General features: G+C 54.2%; 1 protein-coding gene across 1 annotated transcript; it reads left to right on the top strand.

The window, feature by feature from the left end:
* The first annotated feature begins 179 nt into the window (after positions 1-179).
* Positions 180-21,448, top strand: ACTR3 (actin related protein 3). Its single transcript, XM_040439243.1, has 12 exons — positions 180-319; positions 3,063-3,118; positions 3,199-3,323; positions 3,402-3,512; positions 4,497-4,592; positions 4,678-4,785; positions 4,949-5,092; positions 6,990-7,163; positions 7,246-7,338; positions 7,425-7,550; positions 19,251-19,334; positions 20,981-21,448. Exons 1-12 carry the CDS (start codon positions 276-278, stop codon positions 21,074-21,076), a joined length of 1,257 nt encoding a protein of 418 aa, XP_040295177.1. The 5' UTR covers positions 180-275; the 3' UTR covers positions 21,077-21,448.
* The last annotated feature ends 528 nt before the right edge of the window (positions 21,449-21,976 follow it).

The following is a 21,976-nucleotide window of genomic DNA, read 5'->3' as shown; positions in this document are numbered from 1 at the left end:
GAGTTCTCTCCAGTGATTGGCTGCTTCTACTCATTCTTCTCCTATGATTGGGTGGTTCATTTTTTAGGAAGTATTTGCTGATTTAGTTAATTCGTTTGACTAAAGCTACCTGCAGCGCTGTGATTGGCTGTAGCAGGTTACGAGCATGGCTTTGATTGGCTAATACGGACAGCCTCCTGACGTGATTGGATGTCATTCCGTGGTAGTTTCCTCTGCCTGGGAGTCTGCCGCCATCTTGCTGTCAATTTGTGCGGAAGCCGCTCCCGTTTTCGGACATGGCTGCCCGGCTCCCGGCATGTGTGGTGGACTGCGGTACAGGGTGAGCGGTTTTTGTGAGGGGCTCTGTATAGGGTGTGAGGGGCCCCCAGGTGAGGCGCTCTGTATAGGGTGTGAGGGGCCCCCAGGTGAGACGCTCTGTATAGGGTGTGGTGAGGGGCTCTGTATAGTGTGCGGGGCCCCCAGGTGTGGGGCTCTGTATAGTGTGCGGGGCCCCCAGGTGTGGGGCTCTGTATAGTGTGCGGGGCCCCCAGGTGTGGGCTCTGTATAGTGTGCGGGGCCCCCAGGTGTGGGGCTCTGTATAGTGTGCGGGGCCCCCAGGTGTGGGGCTCTGTATAGTGTGCGGGGCCCCCAGGTGTGGGGCTCTGTATAGTGTGCGGGGCCCCCAGGTGTGGGGCTCTGTATAGTGTGCGGGGCCTCCAGGTGTGGGGCTCTGTATAGTGTGCGGGGCCCCCAGGTGTGGGGCTCTGTATAGGGTGTGTGGGGCTCTGTATAGGGTGTGGTGAGGCGCTCTGTATAGGGTGTGAGGGGCCCCCAGGTGTGGGGCTCTGTATAGGGTGTGGTGAGGGGCTCTGTATAGTGTGCGGGGCCCCCAGGTGAGACGCTCTGTATAGGGTGTGGTGTGGGGCTCTGTATAGTGTGCGGGGCCCCCAGGTGTGGGGCTCTGTATAGGGTGTGGTGTGGGGCTCTGTATAGTGTGCGGGGCCCCCAGGTGTGGGGCTCTGTATAGTGTGCGGGGCCCCCAGGTGTGGGGCTCTGTATAGTGTGCGGGGCCCCCAGGTGTGGGGCTCTGTATAGTGTGCGGGGCCCCCAGGTGTGGGGCTCTGTATAGTGTGCGGGGCCTCCAGGTGTGGGGCTCTGTATAGGGTGTGCGGGGCCCCCAGGTGTGGGGCTCTGTATAGGGTGTGCGGGGCCCCCAGGTGTGGGACTCTGTATAGGGTGTGGTGAGGCGCTCTGTATAGGGTGTGAGGGGCCCCCAGGTGAGACGCTCTGTATAGGGTGTGGTGAGGGGCTCTGTATAGGGTGTGCGGGGCCCCCAGGTGTGGGGCTCTGTATAGGGTGTGCGGGGCCCCCAGGTGTGGGGCTCTGTATAGGGTGTGCGGGGCCCCCAGGTGTGGGGCTCTGTATAGGGTGTGCGGGGCCCCCAGGTGTGGGGCTCTGTATAGGGTGTGCGGGGCCCCCAGGTGTGGGGCTCTGTATAGGGTGTGCGGGGGCCCCCAGGTGTGGGGCTCTGTATAGGGTGTGCGGGGCCCCCAGGTGTGGGGCTCTGTATAGGGTGTGCGGGGCCCCCAGGTGTGGGGCTCTGTATAGGGTGTGGGGGGCCCCCAGGTGTGGGGCTCTGTATAGGGTGTGGTGAGGGGCTCTGTATAGGGTGTGAGGGGCCCCCAGGTGTGGGGCTCCCAGGTGTGGGGCTCTATATAGGGTGTGAGGGGCCCTGTATAGGGTGAGGGGCCCTGTATAGTGTGTCACTCTTGGGGGAGGGGTCGCTTTCTGCCTCTTCTTGTAGGTTAGCCGTGTCCTCGGTTTCCACATCCTGTGGTCAGATGGGGGGGGGAGCAGTAGAGCGGTGCTGTTGGGTAGGGGCGTGGCCTCCTCGGTCTCCACATCCTGTGGTCAGATGGGGGGGAGCAGTAGAGCGGTGCTGTTGGGTAGGGGCGTGGCCTCCTCGGTCTCCACGTCCTGTGGTCAGATGGGGGGGAGCAGTAGAGCGGTGCTGTTGGGTAGGGGCGTGGCCTCCTCGGTCTCCACATCCTGTGGTCAGATCGGGGGAAGGGAGCCCTGTATAGTGTGAGGGGCCCTGTATATTGTGTCACTCTTGGGGGAGGGGTCGCTCTCAGCCTTTTCTTGTAGGTTAGGTATGTCCTCCTCTGTTTCCATGTCCTGTGGTCAGAGAGCGGGGGGGAGCAGTAGAGCGGTGCTGTTTGGTAGGGGCGTGTCCTCCTCGGTCTCCACATCCTGTGGCCAGAGCGGGGGAGGGAGCTATAGAGCGGTGCTGTTAAGTAGGGGCGTGTCCTCCTCGGTTTCCATGTCCTGTGGTCAGAGAGCGGGGGGAGCAGTAGAGCGGTGCTGTTTGGTAGGGGCGTGTCCTCCTCGGTCTCCACATCCTGTGGCCAGAGCGGGGGAGGGAGCTATAGAGCGGTGCTGTTAAGTAGGGGCGTGTCCTCCTCGGTTTCCATGTCCTGTGGTCAGAGAGCGGGGGGGGAGCAGTAGAGCGGTGCTGTTGGGTAGGGGCGTGGCCTCCTCGGTCTCCACATCCTGTGGTCAGATCGGGGGAAGGGAGCCCTGTATAGTGTGAGGGGCCCTGTATATTGTGTCACTCTTGGGGGAGGGGTCGCTCTCAGCCTTTTCTTGTAGGTTAGGTGTGTCCTCCTCTGTTTCCATGTCCTGTGGTCAGAGAGCGGGGGGAGCAGTAGAGCGGTGCTGTTGGGTAGGGGTGTGTCCTCCTCGGTCTCCACGTCCTGTGGTCAGAGAGCGGGGGGGAGCAGTAGAGCGGTGCTGTTGGGTAGGGGCGTGTCCTCCTCGGTCTCCACGTCCTGTGGTCAGAGAGCGGGGGGAGCAGTAGAGCGGTGCTGTTGGGTAGGGGCGTGTCCTCCTCGGTTTCCATGTCCTGTGGTCAGAGAGCGGGGGGGGAGCAGTAGAGCGGTGCTGTTGGGTAGGGGCGTGTCCTCCTCGGTCTCCACATCCTGTGGCCAGAGCGGGGGAGGGAGCTATAGAGCGGTGCTGTCTGTTAGGGGCGTGTCCTCCTCGGACAGACATTCCTCAGCACCTCTGCTCTTCTCCGTCAGGTACACCAAGCTGGGATACGCGGGGAACACGGAGCCGCAGTTCATCATCCCGTCATGTGAGTATCCTCCAGTCACAACCCCCATCAGGCACTGGGTGACCCCGCTGCAGGCGCTGACCGCTCCGCCCTCTCCGCAGGTATCGCCATCAAGGAATCGGCGAAGGTGGGCGACCAGGCCCAGAGGCGGCTGATGAAGGGCGTGGACGACCTGGACTTCTTCATCGGAGACGAGGCCATAGATAAGCCCACCTACGCCACGAAGGTAAGAGTGCGGGGCCCCAGGACTTCTGCACCTGCCCCGTCAGCTGATCTCTGACCGCCCTCTGTCCCGCCTCCGCAGTGGCCGATCCGTCATGGAATCGTGGAGGACTGGGATCTGATGGAGCGCTTCATGGAGCAGGTGATCTTCAAGTATCTGCGGGCTGAGCCGGAAGACCACTACTTCCTCCTGGTGAGTGTGGGGGACCAGTCGGCTCTGCCGTGCGGTGTAGTGTGGGGGACCAGGCGGCTCTGCCGTGCTGTGTAGTGTGGGGGACCAGTCGGCTCTGCCGTGCGGTGTAGTGTGGGGGACCAGGCGGCTCTGCCGTGCGGTGTAGTGTGGGGGACCAGGCGGCTCTGCCGTGCTGTGTAGTGTGGGGGACCAGGCGGCTCTGCCGTGCGGTGTAGTGTGGGGGACCAGGCGGCTCTGCCGTGCGGTGTAGTGTGGGGGACCAGGCGGCTCTGCCGTGCTGTGTAGTGTGGGGGACCAGGCGGCTCTGCCGTGCGGTGTAGTGTGGGGGACCAGGCGGCTCTGCCGTGCGGTGTAGTGTGGGGGACCAGTCGGCTCTGCCGTGCGGTGTAGTGTGGGGGACCAGGCGGCTCTGCCGTGCTGTGTAGTGTGGGGGACCAGGCGGCTCTGCCGTGCGGTGTAGTGTGGGGGACCAGTCGGCTCTGCCGTGCGGTGTAGTGTGGGGGACCAGGCGGCTCTGCCGTGCTGTGTAGTGTGGGGGACCAGTCGGCTCTGCTGTGCTGACTGGTCCTCCGCCGACTCGCCCTCTTTCTCTCCTCGCCCCCTCCCCCCGCCTACTCGCCCTCTTTCTCTCCTCGCCCCCTCCCCCGCTTTCTCTCCTCGCCCCCTTCCCCCGCTTTCTCTCCTCGCCCCCTTCCCCCGCTTTCTCTCCTCGCCCCCTTCCCCCGCTTTCTCTCCTCGCCCCCTTCCCCCGCTTTCTCTCCTCGCCCCCGTCCCCCGCTTTCTCTCCTCGCCCCCTTCCCCCGCTTTCTCTCCTCGCCCCCTTCCCCCGCTTTCTCTCCTCGCTTCCTTCCCCCGCTTTCTCTCCTCGCCCCCTTCCCCGACTCGCCCGCTCCTCGCCCCCTCCTCCCGCCGACTCGCCCCCTTTCTCGACTCGCCCGCTCCTCCGCTGACTCGCCCGCTGACTCGCCCCCTTTCTCTCCGCAGACTGAGCCGCCGCTGAACACCCCGGAGAACAGGGAGTACACGGCGGAGATCATGTTCGAGTCCTTCAACGTCCCCGGCTTGTACATCGCGGTTCAGGTGAGCGCCCCTCCCCCCCCGGGGCTGGTATTTGGGGGCTCCTGTACAGAACCTGGGGTCCACGCTCCTCCTCTCCTCCTTCCAGGCGGTGCTGGCGTTGGCTGCTTCTTGGACGTCCCGACAGGTCGGCGAGCGCACTCTGACCGGCACGGTGATAGACAGCGGGGACGGCGTCACTCATGTCATCCCGGTGGTGAGTAACGACAGGTCCTCCTTCCGAGGCTTCCACACTGCCAGCCCCCCGATGTACACGGATGCTGGGTGGTACTGCAGAAGGTGGTGGGTTGTCAGAGGTCTCTTCTTGCTCCTTCATGCTTCTTCCTTCCTGATGTTCTGCTCTCCATTGTGTCCCGCAGGCTGAAGGCTACGTCATCGGGAGCTGCATTAAGCACATCCCCATCGCCGGGCGGGACATCACCTACTTCATCCAGCAGCTCCTCCGAGACCGCGAGGTGGGGATCCCCCCAGAGCAGTCCCTGGAGACCGCCAAAGCCGTGAAGGTAGGAGCAGCTGGGCCCCGCAGGACCGGACCCTCAGAATACAGGGCACTGACACTACTGATCCTACCGCCGCAGGGGAAGCACCCTGCTCCTGACAGGAGACACACAACAGAGCAGGAGGAGCTGAGCACATCATGTATAGAGACACCTTGTCACCGTGTAATCTGCAGGCAGGGTGTTATAGAGCAGGAGGAGCTGAGCAGATTATATATACAGAGAACCTGTCACCATGTAATCTGCAGGCAGTGTGTTATAGAGCAGGAGGAGCTGAGCAGATTATATATAGAGAACCTGTCACCATGTAATCTGCAGGCAGTGTGTTATAGTGCAGGAGGAGCTGAGCAGATTATATATAAAGAGAACCTGTCCCCATGTAATCTGCAGGCAGCGTGTTATAGAGCAGGAGGATCTGAGCAGATTATATATATACAGAGAACCTGTCACCATGTAATCTGCAGGCAGCGTGTTATAGAGCAGGAGGAGCTGAGCAGATTATATATACAGAGAACCTGTCACCATGTAATCTGCAGGCAGCGTGTTATAGAGCAGGAGGAGCTGAGCAGATTATATATAAAGAGAACCTGTCACCATGTAATCTGCAGGCAGCGTGTTATAGAGCAGGAGGAGCTGAGCAGATTATATATAAAGCTATCTCTGTATACACACTTACACAGAGAATACTACCAATCACTGATAACACCTGCACTCGCCCCCCCACCCTCTGCAGGCGCACTCGCGCCCCCCCCCCCCCACCCTCTGCAGGCGCACTCGCCCCCCCCCACCCTCTGCAGGCGCACTCGCCCCCCCTACCTCTGCAGGCGCACTCGCCCCCCCCCCCCCCCACCTCTGCAGGCGCACTCGCCCCCCTCACCCCCCACCCTCTGCAGGCGCACTCGCCCCCCTCACCCCCCACCCTCTGCAGGCGCACTCGCCCCCCCCCTACCTCTGCAGGCGCACTCGCCCCCCCCTACCTCTGCAGGCGCACTCGCCCCCCCCCCCCCCCTCTGCAGGCGCACTCGCCCCCCCCCACCCTCTGCAGGCGCACTCGCCCCCCCCCACCCTCTGCAGGCGCACTCGCCCCCCCCCCACCCTCTGCAGGCGCACTCGCCCCCCACCCTCTGCAGGCGCACTCGCCCCCCCCCCCCCCTCTGCAGGCGCACTCGCCCCCCCCCCCCCCCCCCCCTCTGCAGGCGCACTCGCCCCCCCCCCCCCCCTCTGCAGGCGCACTCGCCCCCCCCCCCCCTCTGCAGGCGCACTCGCCCCCCCCCCACCCTCTGCAGGCGCACTCGCCCCCCCCCCACCCTCTGCAGGCGCACTCGCCCCCCCCCCACCCTCTGCAGGCGCACTCGCCCCCCCTACCTCTGCAGGCGCACTCGCCCCCCCCCCCCACCTCTGCAGGCGCACTCGCCCCCCTCACCCCCCACCCTCTGCAGGCGCACTCGCCCCCCTCACCCCCCACCCTCTGCAGGCGCACTCGCCCCCCTCACCCCCCACCCTCTGCAGGCGCACTCGCCCCCCCCTACCTCTGCAGGCGCACTCGCCCCCCCCCTACCTCTGCAGGCGCACTCGCCCCCCCCCCCCCCCCCTCTGCAGGCGCACTCGCCCCCCCCCCCCCCCCCCCCCTCTGCAGGCGCACTCGCCCCCCCCCCCCCTCTGCAGGCGCACTCGCCCCCCCCCCCCCTCTGCAGGCGCACTCCCCCCCCCCCCCCCCACCCCACCCTCTGCAGGCGCACTCGCCCCCCCCCCCCCACCCTCTGCAGGCGCACTCGCCCCCCCCACCCTCTGCAGGCGCACTCGCCCCCCCCCACCCTCTGCAGGCGCATTTGCCCCCCCCCCCCCTCTGCAGGCACACTCGCCCCCCCACTCTCCGAGCCGTCATCTTCTTCACTTCTTGCAGGAACGGTTCAGCTACGTGTGTCCTGACCTGGTGAAAGAGTTCAGCAAATATGACATGGACAGTGCCAAGTGGATCAAGCAGTACAGCGGGATCAATGCCGTGTCCAAGAAGGAGTTCTGCATCGACGTTGGCTACGAGAGGTTCCTGGGTCCGGAGATCTTCTTCCACCCTGAGGTCAGTGGGATGTCTCCATACTTCAGACCACCACACATGACCTGACGGCTCTTCTGTACTAATGATCTCTATCTCTTTGTAGTTTGCTAATCCAGACTTCACTCAGCCGATCTCAGAAGTTGTGGATGAAGTGATTCAGAACTGCCCCATTGATGTCCGCCGCCCCCTCTACAAGGTGAGCGGACGACTAGTACTGCGGCGGCGGCCAGTAGTGTGTGACCCTCATGGGTGATGCTGACTGCTCTGCTCTTCTGTGCACAGAACATCGTCCTCTCCGGGGGCTCCACCATGTTTAGGGACTTTGGCCGGCGCTTGCAGAGAGATTTGAAGAGAACGGTTGATGCCAGGTTGAAGTTGAGCGAGGAGCTGAGTGGAGGTCGTCTGAAGGTGAGTCCGTGGCAGAGTCATAGGCCGCGTTCAGATGCGGCTCCTCATACATCTCCTGCCCGTTCTTCTGAATATCTCTGGCCTGGGAATTAACCGCTCCACGGGGTTTATATGGCAGACAGATTGTCACCTGAAATGCTTTCCATGGTGCCCACTGTGGTGAGGCGGCTGCCCCTTCACCACTGATGTATGGAGCCTTGGCCGGACTCCAGACAAGAAAACATCAAGGAGCCATTGGCTCCTAATCTGAAAACTTTTGGAGCCAAATGAAATGTTTTAGTCGCCAAATTTTTGTTGTAACATAAGGGTCAGTAGCGGAGTTTTCTTCAGCCTCTTGGCCATTAGTTTTCCATTCATAAACCTGCAGGGCAGGCGGGCACTCCTGGTGTGACCTCACCTGGGCACATGGTCTCTACTCACAGAGGCTCCGTCCCCGCCATGCTGGTGGCAGTGGCGCGTCTCCCCTCTTCCATGAATGGCAGTTAAATTATTGTGCGTAGTCATACACATTAGACATGTCCATGACGCTTGTCCATCCTTATTGGGACTAGGGAGGAGCGAATCGAATTGGGATGAAACATCCGAAGTCGATTCGCATAAAACTTGGTTCCCTAATTGCGACCTCTCCCGCTCACCATGTCTGCGATGCTGCACTGTTCTGAAGCCTGGCAGGTAACTGCCGCTGGACCGCTCCTGCACATCAGCCGTGCATACAGAATGGATGGACTAAGTGCAAAACTAAAGAGGGGTGTAAAGTGGTCGTCCCAAATGGCCATTTATTACATCACCACGGGTTAAGCCGGGGGCTACATGGTCGCGACTCCTGGGTCCGCATGCAGTTGCCTGCGGTTTGGTCTGTTGTCAACCACATGGTGAGGGCTGCTGGTAGGTTGCCTCACGTGTGGTTGCCGCTGGCAACATGTTTGTACTTGGCAGTATAGCAGCCTGAGCTGTTGCTAGGCAGCTTGCTGTCAAGTGCATGCGGTTACTCCTGGCAACCTGTCTTTGTACAGGTGCCTTTTCTATGTCTGGTGTGCACTGTGACATTTTCCCTTCACTGGTGGCTGCCCGTGGCAACATGTGGTGTCAGTGTCTTGGCCTTCTGGCTGTTTCCCAGGACATGGTTGCCACGCATGTCGTTGCCTGCGGTAACAGCTGCAGTGTGATGTTTGTTTGGACACTTCCCCTTTAAGTGGCAGTCCTCCCTTGCCTGGTGTAGGGAGTTAACCCTTCCTTCCTTGTGTGTGAGCACTGGATGTGGGTGTGGCCACTTGGGGCTATTTAGCTCCTGCTGGATGCCAGACTCTGGGGGGGGTACTTCAGCCATGGTGTTAGCTGGAGTCATCCTCCTGGTTTATACCATCTGCCAGTGAGGGCCACCCTTGTGGTCATAAATCCTATGTATGATGTCTAGTTGATGTGTTATCCTTACCGTGTTTATTGCAGCTATGGATGTCCTGGTTTCCTGTGTGTGTTTTGTGGTGGGTGTCTCACGGGTGTTTGTGTGGACGCAGTACTGGTGCATGGGTTCCAGTCAGCAAGGCTGTGGCAGGTAGGTTTGGAACTGGTTGTTCACCTGCCATATCCATATGCCTGTATGTGTTTCCCCTTCCTTGCAGCTCGGCCAGTGAGACCCCTGTTCCTCCGTATCCAGGAGGAACAGGTCGTCTTACCCAGCTCCTAGTTCAGGGCCACCCTGAGGGCTAGTAGGGACTCCAAGGTTCCGGAGTATGAGCCCTCCTACCATCAGGGTCGGCTCATATGGCTAGGAGTCAGGGTCAGATTAGGGACGCGATAGGAGGTGCTCCCTAATTCTGTCGTCCTGGCCGAGCAGCGACTTAACATCTTCTGGCATCTTCTGAGGGTTTCCCCCATCCTCTGCCGTGACAACATGGTGACTTTGGCCCCTTGCAGACAAGTGTTACTCCCGCAGCGAGTCTGCAACGTAGATCCCGGCCTGACTGGAATCGCATAGCATTGTATTGATTTATGATGCTATGTAACCCTTACAGTTCTGGAATGTATTGGATAACAGACAGCATTATGCCAGTGTTATCCAATACATTCCAGGACTGTAAGGCTTACATGGCATCATAAATCAATACAATGCTATGCGATTCCGTCAGGCCGGGAGCTACGTTGCAGACTCGCTGCGGGAGCAATGCTAGTCTGCAAGGGGCCTTTGGCTGTGACAAACCTGCCATAGGCAGAGATCGCAGTGTAGCAATGCAGCATAGCCGCTAGTGAGAGGCGCCATTGTCATGACAGCCCCAATACTTCTCACAACTGTAGGGCTGCAATGCGACCCCATTCACTGTCACGATTTGAAACCCTGCACTGCATTGCGATGATTGGTCGTGCTGGCAACCGTGCATTCCTTACAGATGTAAAGTGCGCCGGGCCCTGGGACAGAAAAGCGGAAACCGGCTATGGAATCGGGTTCATCTGCTAGTGTGAGGAGAGCCCGGCGTTACTGGCTGAGCGCAGCCGTCCACCATCAGTGCCCTTACATGGGGGGCACCCTCAGCACATGGCGCAGTGTACGCAGAACGCTCACCTCCATGCGGCTAGCTGCCCCTTGTCTGTGGAGCAGTCGGCAGTGAGCGCACTCCCCGTGGCACGGCAGCACGCTGATACTGACCAATCAGCAGCCCCCTCACTAATAATGTTATTGGATTGCAAGACCTTTCTTCTTAAAGCGGCGGAGCAGTGGAGGGTCTAGGCACAAATGGCGGCAAGACTACAAAGTCTTGTCGCCGTTTTGCAATTCTAAGTGGCATTGGCGACCATTTTGGTCGCCATCTGGAGCCCTGCATTAGGACAGAGATGGTTCTGAGGGTCATCTGCCCGACTCTGAGAACTTCTCGGGGTACCTCGGGGAGGGTGAGGCGCTGGACTGGTGGGCGAGTGGTGTGCCCTGTATTGCACAGCAGCTGCCCAGGATCTCCTACATCTTCTCCTGCTCATAGGGCTTCATGGGGTGTGCGGTGCGAAGCGGTTATTGAATGCTGTATAGACTGTGTGGTAATGTGAACAGTGCTGGAAGGCGTGTTGTCCCACTCGGGTACCTCAGATGGGCGAGACAGATACAATCCAGACAGTGGCAGTGGCCTCAGTAAAGCATAGTTTGCTGAGACAGTTATGTATACATTTTCTGGGCTGGATTTTACTTGGACTGGTGGCTCGGCTTGGTAGAGGGAGTTGCCAGTCCACCCCCTTCCAGTACAGGTGGTTTTCCTTTCTACCTGAGGTGATGGCAGGTGAGGCCTGCTGTAATCGGGCTGGCATAAAGCGCCTCAGAGGAGGTCAGTCTGGTGAGAGATACAGAGGCTCTGTGCGTGGTCTCTGCTCGCCAGGCTGAGAGACCCCGGGGCACTGTGACAGCCCGAAGGTTGGGGAACGTCGGGATTCAAGGGTCACAAGGCCGGAGTCGGGAGGACTGTTGGGCCATACAGGTACGGGGCTGATTACAGCCGGAGCGGCTGGGGAACTACGGGCTGAGAAAAGCCGCATATGGGTTCCGTGTGTGAACAGGGTTCTGTAGCTGAGGTAGGGCCACGTAACAGGTGTAGTGGGAGCCCTGCCGGGCAGGTATGTGGGAACCTCACCCCCCCAGTGATTAGTAACTGGACTGTTCAGTGTATGAAAAATGTCCCAATAAATGCAATGTTTGGCCCCGAAAGCTGTGGTGGACAACGATTCTTGTGAGAATGACCCCCCCCCCCCCCCAAGTACAGCGATCCCTTAAAACTGTCACAATCCAACCCAAAAATAGAGAAACCACAGGTATGTCCGTTCAAGAGGGGAAGCTCGACAAGCGCACAGCAACCGACCCTGAGGGGCGAGAACGGGCAGGGAAATACTGTCCATGGGAATCTACCTGCCCGGCTCCGTGCCTCCACCAGACTGTGGGAGTCCTCAATAGGGGGGGTCAGTCACCGTCTGGTGGAGCCGTCTGACACTGATCTCTTCAAAGCCATAAGAAAGTTACATCTAAATAGGAGGTTTAGGAATGTGCCAAAACTGCTCGCAGCTATGGAAGGAGAGACGCCCGCGGCCATAGGACCCTTGGGGTTCGCAGTGACCGCTGGCTTCAGTCCAGCTGAAATATCCTGTTTGGAGTGGATGGCGGACATATCACTAGAAGCGGAGTTCCTGCCCGCAGGAGGGTGTAGTATAGACATTTTTCAATGTAAAGTGCTGGAAGGGGTTAAGGCTTTGTTCTATCCCCAATCACCAAAAATATAGATAAAGGAGAAGAAAAGGCACTCGAGTGGCTACAATCTAGTGGACAAGGGGGAAATGTAGCGCGAATCACCAAGGATTACTGTGTATTTGAAGCGCGAAGACAGTTGGGAAATGTTCAGGTGTAAGAGGAAGTGAAGACGGAGCCCGCATATAAAATACAGGGGCAGTCAAGAAGTCTTCTGTGTGACGAGGCTCCTACCTCTCCTCTGTGCACACGCACCCCCAGAAGAAGGCATTAGGGCTCTGATGGCGAGTCTGAGGAATAAAGAGCGCGGTGACTCCATTGGTCGAGCCTCGGGCCTCATCTTGAAAAATAAAGCTTCCAATTCCGGGATAAGTGGTCTAGACAAAAACTTGGCACCGGACTTGAGGACACATTGCTATAGATTCCTCCCGTATACCGGACGTGTTCCTCATCTGCTCGGGGAAAGGTTTGGTGGACTTTGTGGAGTACTGGAATAAGGTCCATTATATGAATATGCTCTTCACATACAGGTTTGGATGTATTCATTACAGTAAGGGATGGCGACTTGGTGAAGGAAGGGTATCGCAAACCCACCGCCACCAATAAATCGGAGGAGGATTATAGAAGGCAGGCCTCTTATCTGGAGGATACCCAGTTAGTCTACTAAACGATGCCATGTTGAGGAGACGGACCGGGGAGACTCGGGGCCATTTGTCTTCTCCTTAGTCCCATGGCAGAACAGATTAAGAGTGATGCGCAGTAATGGGGACATTGTGGAAGGGGGTGACGATCTTACAAATATAAAAGGCTCCCGCTCTACTGTCGCATTTAGGAGGTGCCGTACCCTTAAAGATAGGATTGTTCCTAGCCGTTTTAGGGAGGAAATACAAAAAACCTGGTTAGACGGGTGGAGACCCAAGAGCAATCGCCGCTGTGGAGGCTGCATATGTGGGAAACCCTATACTTTGGAGGAATCCAACACGGGGTTAAAGCATTAATTACTTGTAAACCCAAGTTTGTTTATTTATTAATTTGCATATGTGGCAGATTTGGCAAAACCATCAGGAGCCTAAATGAGAGGATCAGGGAACCTATCCATCAGGCGAGGGCGGCCCGCGTACTGAAATCCGCAGGCATAGAAATGGTACAGAACCCCCCACAGGGAGGAGACTGGCACCGCGGATCCTGCGCACTGGGTCCGCTAGGCTTCAATCATAACATAGACTGCCAAGTGTTTCTATGACTGTTTACGTCTGAAAGTGTTTGAACATGGCACCGGCTCCGAGGCCACGTCAGACGGGAGCACCCGGTGACGTCACCGATGTGAGACACGGGAGCCGACGCTTAAATAACTGCCGCGGACGCGCAGTTAAACCAAGGGCCAGAAGAAGCGCTGATGTGTGAAACGGCCGTCGCCAAAGTTCACTCACTGCATGTATGCAAGTCCATCCCGTGCCGCATCCTATTGTATCCAGTCACTGATGTACTCGGCTTCATATGTACCCAGCTTTTGTATCCAGTCACTGATGTACTCGGCTTCATATGTACCCAGCTTTCCGATGTACCCAGCTTTCCGATGTACCCAGCTTTCCGATGTACCCAGCTTTCCGATGTACCCAGCTTTCCGATGTACCCAGCTTTCCGATGTACCCAGCTTTCCGATGTACCCAGCTTTCCGATGTACTCAGCTTTCCGATGTACTCAGCTTTCCGATGTACCCAGCTTTCCGATGTACCCAGCCACTGATGTACTCGGCTTCATATGTACCCAGCTTTCCGATGTACTCAGCTTTTGTATCCAGTCACTGATGTACTCGGCTTCATATGTACCCAGCTTTCCGATGTACTCAGCTATTGATGCATCCAGCTACAGCTTCTATGGATATAGCTTTTGTACCCAGCTTTCCGATGTACCCAGCTTTCCGATGTATCCAGTCACTGATGTACTCGGCTTCATATGTACCCAGCTTTCCGATGTACCCAGCTTTCCGATGTACTCAGCTATTGTATCCAGTCACTGATGTACTCGGCTTCATATGTACCCAGCTTTCCGATGTACCCAGCTTTCCGATGTACCCAGCTATTGATGCATCCAGCTACAGCTTCTATGGGTTCAGCTTTTGATGTACTCAGCAACCAATTCTGGAGGAATAAAAAGCCTGTTGCTCCGAATGGTGAGGGCCGCCTGAATATTTTCCTATTCTTTGAAATGACATTGTTGTGGGCAGAGCACCATCAAGTAGCACATCAGCACATCCAGTGCGCAAAAAAGTGACATTTTTCCAGCCTTGAAGAAAGGGGGAAGGTTGGCTGTGCCACTCAAAACTGCTTTCTTAAATAATTGTCAATGGAAATCGAACAAGTCCATTTGTCTGGAGGATCTCTGCCGGTACCAGACCTCTACATCTACAATGATGAGGAGACACTGGTCCATCATTCAGGAGGATCTCTGCCGGTACCAGACCTCTAAATCTACAATGATGAGGAGACACTGGTCCATTATTCAGGAGGATCTCTGCCGGTACCAGACCTCTACATCTACAATGATGAGGAGACACTGGTCCATCATTCAGGAGGATCTCTGCCGGTACCAGACCTCTACATCTACAATGATGAGGAGACACTGGTCCATCATTCAGGAGGATCTCTGCCGGTACCAGACCTCTACATCTACAATGATGAGACACTGGTCCATTATTCAGGAGGATCTCTGCCGGTACCAGACCTCTACATCTACAATGATGAGGAGACATTGGTCCATCATTCAGGAGGATCTCTGCTGGTACCAGACCTCTACATCTACAATGATGAGGATACACTGGTCCATCATTCAGGAGGATCTCTGCTGGTACCAGACCTCTACATCTACAATGATGAGGAGACACTGGTCCATTATTCAGGAGGATCTCTGCCGGTACCAGACCTCTACATCTACAATGATGAGACACTGGTCCATCATTCAGGAGGATCTCTGCCAGTACCAGACCTCTACATCTACAATGATGAGGAGACACTGGTCCATCATTCAGGAGGATCTCTGCTGGTACCAGACCTCTACATCTACAATGATGAGGAGACACTGGTCCATCATTCAGGCGGATCTCTGCCGGTACCAGACCTCTACATCTACAATGATGAGGAGACACCGGTCCATCATTCAGGAGGATCTCTGCCAGTACCAGACCTCTACATCTTCAGCACCATTGCTGCCTGATAGCCTTATGATAAGGAATATAGTAGCAGCAGGTTGTCACTGTGTTCAGAAATGTCCAAAAATCTCCCCATTTGGTGAAATATGAGAAGGACAGTTGCTCTTTTTGGATTGGAAAATGATTCTGGTTAAATGGATAATGAATGAATTGCCAAGAACGGGAGTCCTTAGTGAGTCAAACCACACAATAAGGAAAGACCATCACAAAAGGTAAATCAGATCAGTTTTAGAAAAATAGCCGATGAAGAGAAAATACATCTAAAACTATCATTTCTTCTCCTCTCACTGGGATTTTTCTGTCTTGGGGTCACCCTTCCTCTTTATTGGTTGGGTTTTGTGGGTAATTTTTCTTCATAATTACTTTTTTGTTGTATAATTTTGGAAATTAATAAGTAGGTAAAAATAAATCCCTGGAGTGCTAGCTGGAGCAGCACAGTGCTGGGATGTACGGCAAGATACTCCGGAGTTCACAGCTCACCTGACACACGAGACGCCACTGGTCCAACTCCCAGGAATGATCCAAAGGGAAACTGTCCAGCAAGCCTATCCTCCATTAAAACACTGCAAGCCCCATTTCTAAACTGTGGTACACCAACACGTTGCAGACAAGGAATATAGTAGCAGCAGGTTGTCACTGTTCAGAAATGTCCAAAAATCTCCCCATTTGGTGAAATATGAGAAGGACAGTTGCTCTCTGAAGAGAACAGGTCAGATTTATCTCATGGGTTTTGTTTTTACAGTTTTCCCTATGAGATAAAACTGACCTGTTCTCTTCATTCTCCGGTCAGTACGATTACAGTGATACCACATTTATATAGTTTTATGGGTTTTGTATTTACAGTGTTCCCTATGAGATAAAACTGACCTGTTCCCTTCATTCTCCGGGTCAGTACGATTACAGTGATACAACATTTATATAGTTTTATTGGTTTTGTTTGTTACAGTTTTCCCTATCAAACTGTATAAATGTGGTATCACTGTAATCGTACTGACCCGGAGAATGAAGGGAACAGGTCAGTTTTATCTCATAGGGAACGCTGTAAATACAAAACCCATAAAGCTATATAAATGTGGTATCACTGTAATCGTACTGACCCGGAGAATGAAGAGAACAGGTCAGTTTTATCTCATAGAGAACGCTGTAAATACAAAACCCATAAAGCTATATAAATGTGGTATCACTGTAATCGTACTGACCGGAGAATGAAGGGAACAGGTCAGTTTTATCTCATAGGGAACACTGTAAATACAAAACCCATAAAGCTATATAAATGTGGTATCACTGTAATCATACTGACCGGAGAATGAAGAGAACAGGTCAGTTTTATCTCATAGGGAACACTGTAAAAACAAAACCCATAAAACTATATAAATGTGGTATCACTGTAATCGTACTGACCCGGAGAATGAAGGGAACAGGTCAGTTTTATCTCATAGGGAACGCTGTAAACACAAAACCTATATAAATGTGGTATCTCTGTAATCGTACTGACCGGAGAATGAAGGGAACAGGTCAGTTTTATCTCATAGGGAACGCTGTAAATACAAAACCCATAAAACTATATAAATGTGGTATCACTGTAATCGTACTGACCGGAGAATGAAGAGAACAGGTCAGTTTTATCTCATAGGGAACACTGTAAAAACAAAACCCATAAAACTATATAAATGTGGTATCACTGTAATCGTACTGACCCAGAGAATGAAGAAACAGGTCAGTTTTATCTCATAGGGAACGCTGTAAAAACAAAACCCATAAAACTATATAAATGTGGTATCACTGTAATCGTACTGACCGGAGAATGAAGGGAACAGGTCAGTTTTATCTCATAGGGAACGCTGTAAACACAAAACCTATATAAATGTGGTATCTCTGTAATCGTACTGACCGGAGAATGAAGGGAACAGGTCAGTTTTATCTCATAGGGAACACTGTAAAAACAAAACCCATAAAACTATATAAATGTGGTATCACTGTAATCGTACTGACCCGGAGAATGAAGGGAACAGGTCAGTTTTATCTCATAGGGAACGCTGTAAACACAAAACCTATATAAATGTGGTATCTCTGTAATCGTACTGACCGGAGAATGAAGGGAACAGGTCAGTTTTATCTCATAGGGAACGCTGTAAATACAAAACCCATAAAACTATATAAATGTGGTATCACTGTAATCGTACTGACCGGAGAATGAAGAGAACAGGTCAGTTTTATCTCATAGGGAACACTGTAAAAACAAAACCCATAAAACTATATAAATGTGGTATCACTGTAATCGTACTGACCGGAGAATGAAGGGAACAGGTCAGTTTTATCTCATAGGGAACGCTGTAAATACAAAACCCATAAAACTATATAAATGTGGTATCACTGTAATCGTACTGACCCGGAGAATGAAGGGAACAGGACAGTTTTATCTCATAGGGAACACTGTAAATACAAAACCCATAAAACTATATAAATGTGGTATCACTGTAATCGTACTGACCGGAGAATGAAGAGAACAGGTCAGTTTTATCTCATAGGGAACACTGTAAAAACAAAACCCATAAAACTATATAAATGTGGTATCACTGTAATCGTACTGACCGGAGAATGAAGGGAACAGGTCAGTTTTATCTCATAGGGAACGCTGTAAACACAAAACCTATATAAATGTGGTATCACTGTAATCGTACTGACCCGGAGAATGAAGGGAACAGGTCAGTTTTATCTCATAGGGAACGCTGTAAATACAAAACCCATAAAGCTATATAAATGTGGTATCACTGTAATCGTACTGTGCTGTCAGCCGTGAGCTAGTAACACCGTGTTCACACTTGAACTTCTCTCAGCTCCTTCAGATTCACCTATGGGTAGATTTATAACATGGTTACTGTCCGGACGGAGCAGTGACTTACCTGATATGACATGGGAACCGTATCATTCCTCCGTTTAACGAGCACGTCGTCGGTGCCATATCAGCATGGATTCAGATCAGTGTAGACGAGGCGCTCCTCCCACCATGATACAAATACAGACGCTATTGTGGGTGAACATTTGGCACACGTTGGACACTCAAGTGTCTGGAGATAAAATCCACCATCAATAAGCGATCCTTTCCCCTTGGGATGTACCGCCGTGGCTGCAGGGAGTCGGCGCACACAGAGGCGAGGCATTGACCGCTCCACAGATTCCAGAATGTTCTTTCCTCCTAATAGCCAAGTAACAAGAGGCCTTCATTCCAACCTTTCCCTCATGAAACCATCCAGCGAAATTGTGGTGGAACGACATTTCATGCCCTCCCCAAGTCCCGTAAAAATAACGAGCCTCTTGTTACTTGGCTATTAGGAGGCAAGAACATTCTGGAATCTGTGGAGCGGTCAACGCCTCGCCTCTGTGTGCGCCCCCTACGCCTCGCCTCTGTGTGCGCCCCCTACGCCTCGCCTCTGTGTGCGCCCCCTACGCCTCGCCTCTGTGTGCGCCCCCTACGCCTCGCCTCTGTGTGCGCCCCCTACGCCTCGCCTCTGTGTGCGCCCCCTACGCCTCGCCTCTGTGTGCGCCCCCTACGCCTCTGATCCACCTGAAAATTCTGCTTTTGTTATTTATTAAGCCCCATTTCCAGCTTTCTCTTTATAGAGTCTTTGAAAGCTACAGTGGGGTCCAAAACCCTGGATGACACCGCATCATTCAGCACCTTTTTAATCCCCCTCCCCCATTCAAACCCGCTATGGTATTGGGGTTCAGCCGTTGACAGGTTCCTGCCCCCGTCTCCAGGTAGTGAGGAGGACAACTACTGGACTCAACTAGGCAGAACGTAGGATTCAGTATTTTGCCTTCCTGACACGTCCCCAATATCGTTGACGCGATGAGAATTGCCCCCTCCATTATTCACACCCCAGGGTGCTGTGCCGTATGATCAGCTTCTCGTTAACCCCTCACGTACAGCTGGGGGTCTGGGTGTATGGATATTAAAGGGGCTGTCCCACAAAAAATATTCTACAGTTTTCAAACCAACCCTCGGATCTGAACGCTTCTGTAATTATAAATGTAGCATCGACACCGAGGTATTCAGTACACTCTGTAGAGCGCCCCCTGCTGCTGCTTTTATTTTCCTATTTCTTTGTCCGATTGAGAAGGCTGGTAAAATTTTCAGCCTTCACCTTGAATGAAATCGGTAAAGTGGGTGGAGGGTATTTCAGTGTCGGTGTGTTGGGGGTTAATGATTCGCCTTGAGTCACATTTCTATTTATTTATTTTATTTTCTTCATTCTTTTTCTTTCTTTCTTTCTTTTAGCCGAAACCGATTGACGTTCAGGTGATCACTCACCACATGCAGCGCTACGCCGTCTGGTTTGGAGGCTCCATGCTGGCGTCCACGGTAAGTCCACAGCCATTGTCCGCTGTGATGGGGGCAGGGTGGCACGTCTCTCAGGTGTGAAGCCTGTGTAATGGACTCCTTGGTCCTGAGGCTCGGGAGACCACCCTGTACGGTCAGGTAGGTCCACAGCCATTGTCCGCTGTGATGGGGGCAGGGTGGCACGTCTCTCAGGTGTGAAGCCTGTGTAATGGACTCCTTTGTCCTGAGGCTCGGGAGACCACCCTGTACGGTCAGGTAGGTCCACAGCCATTGTCCGCTGTGATGGGGGCAGGGTGGCACGTCTCTCAGGTGTGAAGCCTGTGTAATGGACTCCTTGGTCCTGAGGCTCGGGAGACCACCCTGTACGGTCAGGTAAGTCCACAGCCATTGTCCGCTGTGATGGGGGCAGGGTGGCACGTCTCTCAGGTGTGAAGCCTGTGTAATTGTCACGGCTGAGGATGGGGGAAATCCTCAGCCGTGTATAGCCTGGTCATGTTATGGCCTACTCGGCCAGGAGAACAGGATAGGGAGCAGGTCACCTCCTAAGAGCGTCCCTACCCTGACCCTAACTCCTAACTGCATGGGCCGACCTTAAAGGTAGGAGGGCCCATGCGCAGGAACCTCGGATCCCTAACTCACCCTCCGTCCGGTCCCTGCGCTAGGAGTCAGAGTAAGACGCCCCACTCCTCCTAGGCACGGAGGAGCAGGAGTCTCAACGGCCAAGCTGTTGGGAAAATGGGGGGACACAAACAGTACTATGGATATGGCAGGTAATGCGAACTAGATCCACTTACCTGCCACAGCCTTGCTGACTGGATCCCTGTGCAGGCAAGCTGAAGTCCAGACAAGATTCAATGAACCCAGCAAACACACAACCACACACAGGAACCCAGATCCATAGCTGCACAAATATACACAGGAACAAATCAACTGATCATAACATAACGTAGAGTATAACAATTTATGATCACAAGGGTGGCCCACACTGGCAGATGGAAGAGACCAGGAGAGTTCCTCCAGCTTACAAGGCTGGAGTACCCCTCAGACATCAGGTCTTAACTGAGGCTTTATAGCCCAGGCAGCCACACCCACAAACGGACACACCCAGTGCACACACACTAGGAAGGAGATTAACCCTTCCATCACCAGGGAAGGGAAAACACCACTTAAAGGGGAAAGTGCACACAATGACATACAACACAGTGCACACAACACACACACCTAACAAAGGGTTGCTAGGTGTGACCGCATGCCAGGGCAGCAAGCTACCTAGCGACGCTCAGGCTGCTCTGCTGCTAAAAACACTGGTTGCCCGCGGCAACCACAAGTGAGGCCACAGACAAGCGGCCCTCACCCGTGGTTGAACGCCCATACAAAACCGCAGGCAACCGCATGCGGTAAAGGAGTCACGGTCATGGGCATGGCCGTGACAGTAATGGACTCCTTTGTCCTGAGGCTCGGGAGACCACCCTGTACGGTCAGGTAAGTCCACATATGAAATGCTGGCGGTCCACAGCGCCCCAAATGCAGCACTTTGCCTTCCAAGTTTGAAATCTGTGCCACAAGTCCCTTTCCTCTGTGGGCAGGATGTGGCGCTTTCAGTCATGTGTAGCATCGGAGCGCTCCGTCCTGCAGAATGATCATTGCCTCTTTTCTTCTTCCTTCAGCCGGAGTTTTACCAGGTGTGCCACACGAAAAAGGACTATGAGGAGATCGGGCCCAGCATCTGCCGCCACAATCCAGTGTTCGGGGTCATGTCGTAGATGGTGGGGAGGTCGGGAGAAGAGGCTGGGGACGTCTCCCCAAGGGCTGCTGTGGGTCACGCCGTGGTTGTCCTTACTTTATGGTTAAATAAAAGGCCAGCTCTGGGCTCTCGCCCCGTTCTCCAGCTTCCTGTGACCGGTCATGGGAAGGGCTTGCTGGCTTTTTGTATCTTTTTATTGGGGCCGATTAGTAGGTTTTGGCCCTTGGAGGCTGTCCATTCATTCTGCTTCTGCCCCAGTCGCCCCTGCTCTTTTGCTTGCACACAGCTGGACTCCTCTCCAATGTCTGATGGTTTCCATGAATAATTATGCGGTAATATCGTTTTGTGAAGCCGAGTTCCAATAAAGGCAGCGTCTCTTTTCTACACCCTTCTCTGCTGTTTGTAGCTTTACTCCTCAGCAGGAGATGAACCAGGAGACCACGGACATGGTAATATTCCTGGGCGAGTCGCTGGACAGCAGAGTCACACTCCTGGCACTCTTCTCAGTATGACATGTACTCACCGCTCCTCACATCTTACTATATGGTCAGCAGACCACCTGGTACAGGGACTCCTTAGGGTTAAAGCTCAACAAATAATTATTTTTAACGGAGAAAGGAATTCTGTGTAACTACGACTCCCAGCATGCTCCATTTGTGACCTGCTGCACCCTGATTGATGCGGCTGTATCCCTAAAGGGTGTTCTTGGCTGAATATTGCCCTAAGAGAGGGATCGGAACGCCCCATCTGAAAGCTCTCGACAGGGCGGAGTGACCTTCCTTTGGAAAACAATGAGAAGAATGAACCTTGGGGGAAACTCTTATAAATTCGGTAAAAATGTTATATTTTTTTTTTTTTTTTTTTTTTTTTATAAAACCTAAGGCTTGCATTAAAATCAATGGTAACACTGGAGGCTTCC

This window comes from Bufo bufo, chromosome 7 (genome assembly GCF_905171765.1).
Source record: "Bufo bufo chromosome 7, aBufBuf1.1, whole genome shotgun sequence".
Lineage (NCBI taxonomy): Eukaryota > Metazoa > Chordata > Amphibia > Anura > Bufonidae > Bufo > Bufo bufo.
The sequence above is the reverse complement of the archived record's forward strand: the minus strand, read 5'-3'. Positions and strand labels throughout refer to the sequence as shown.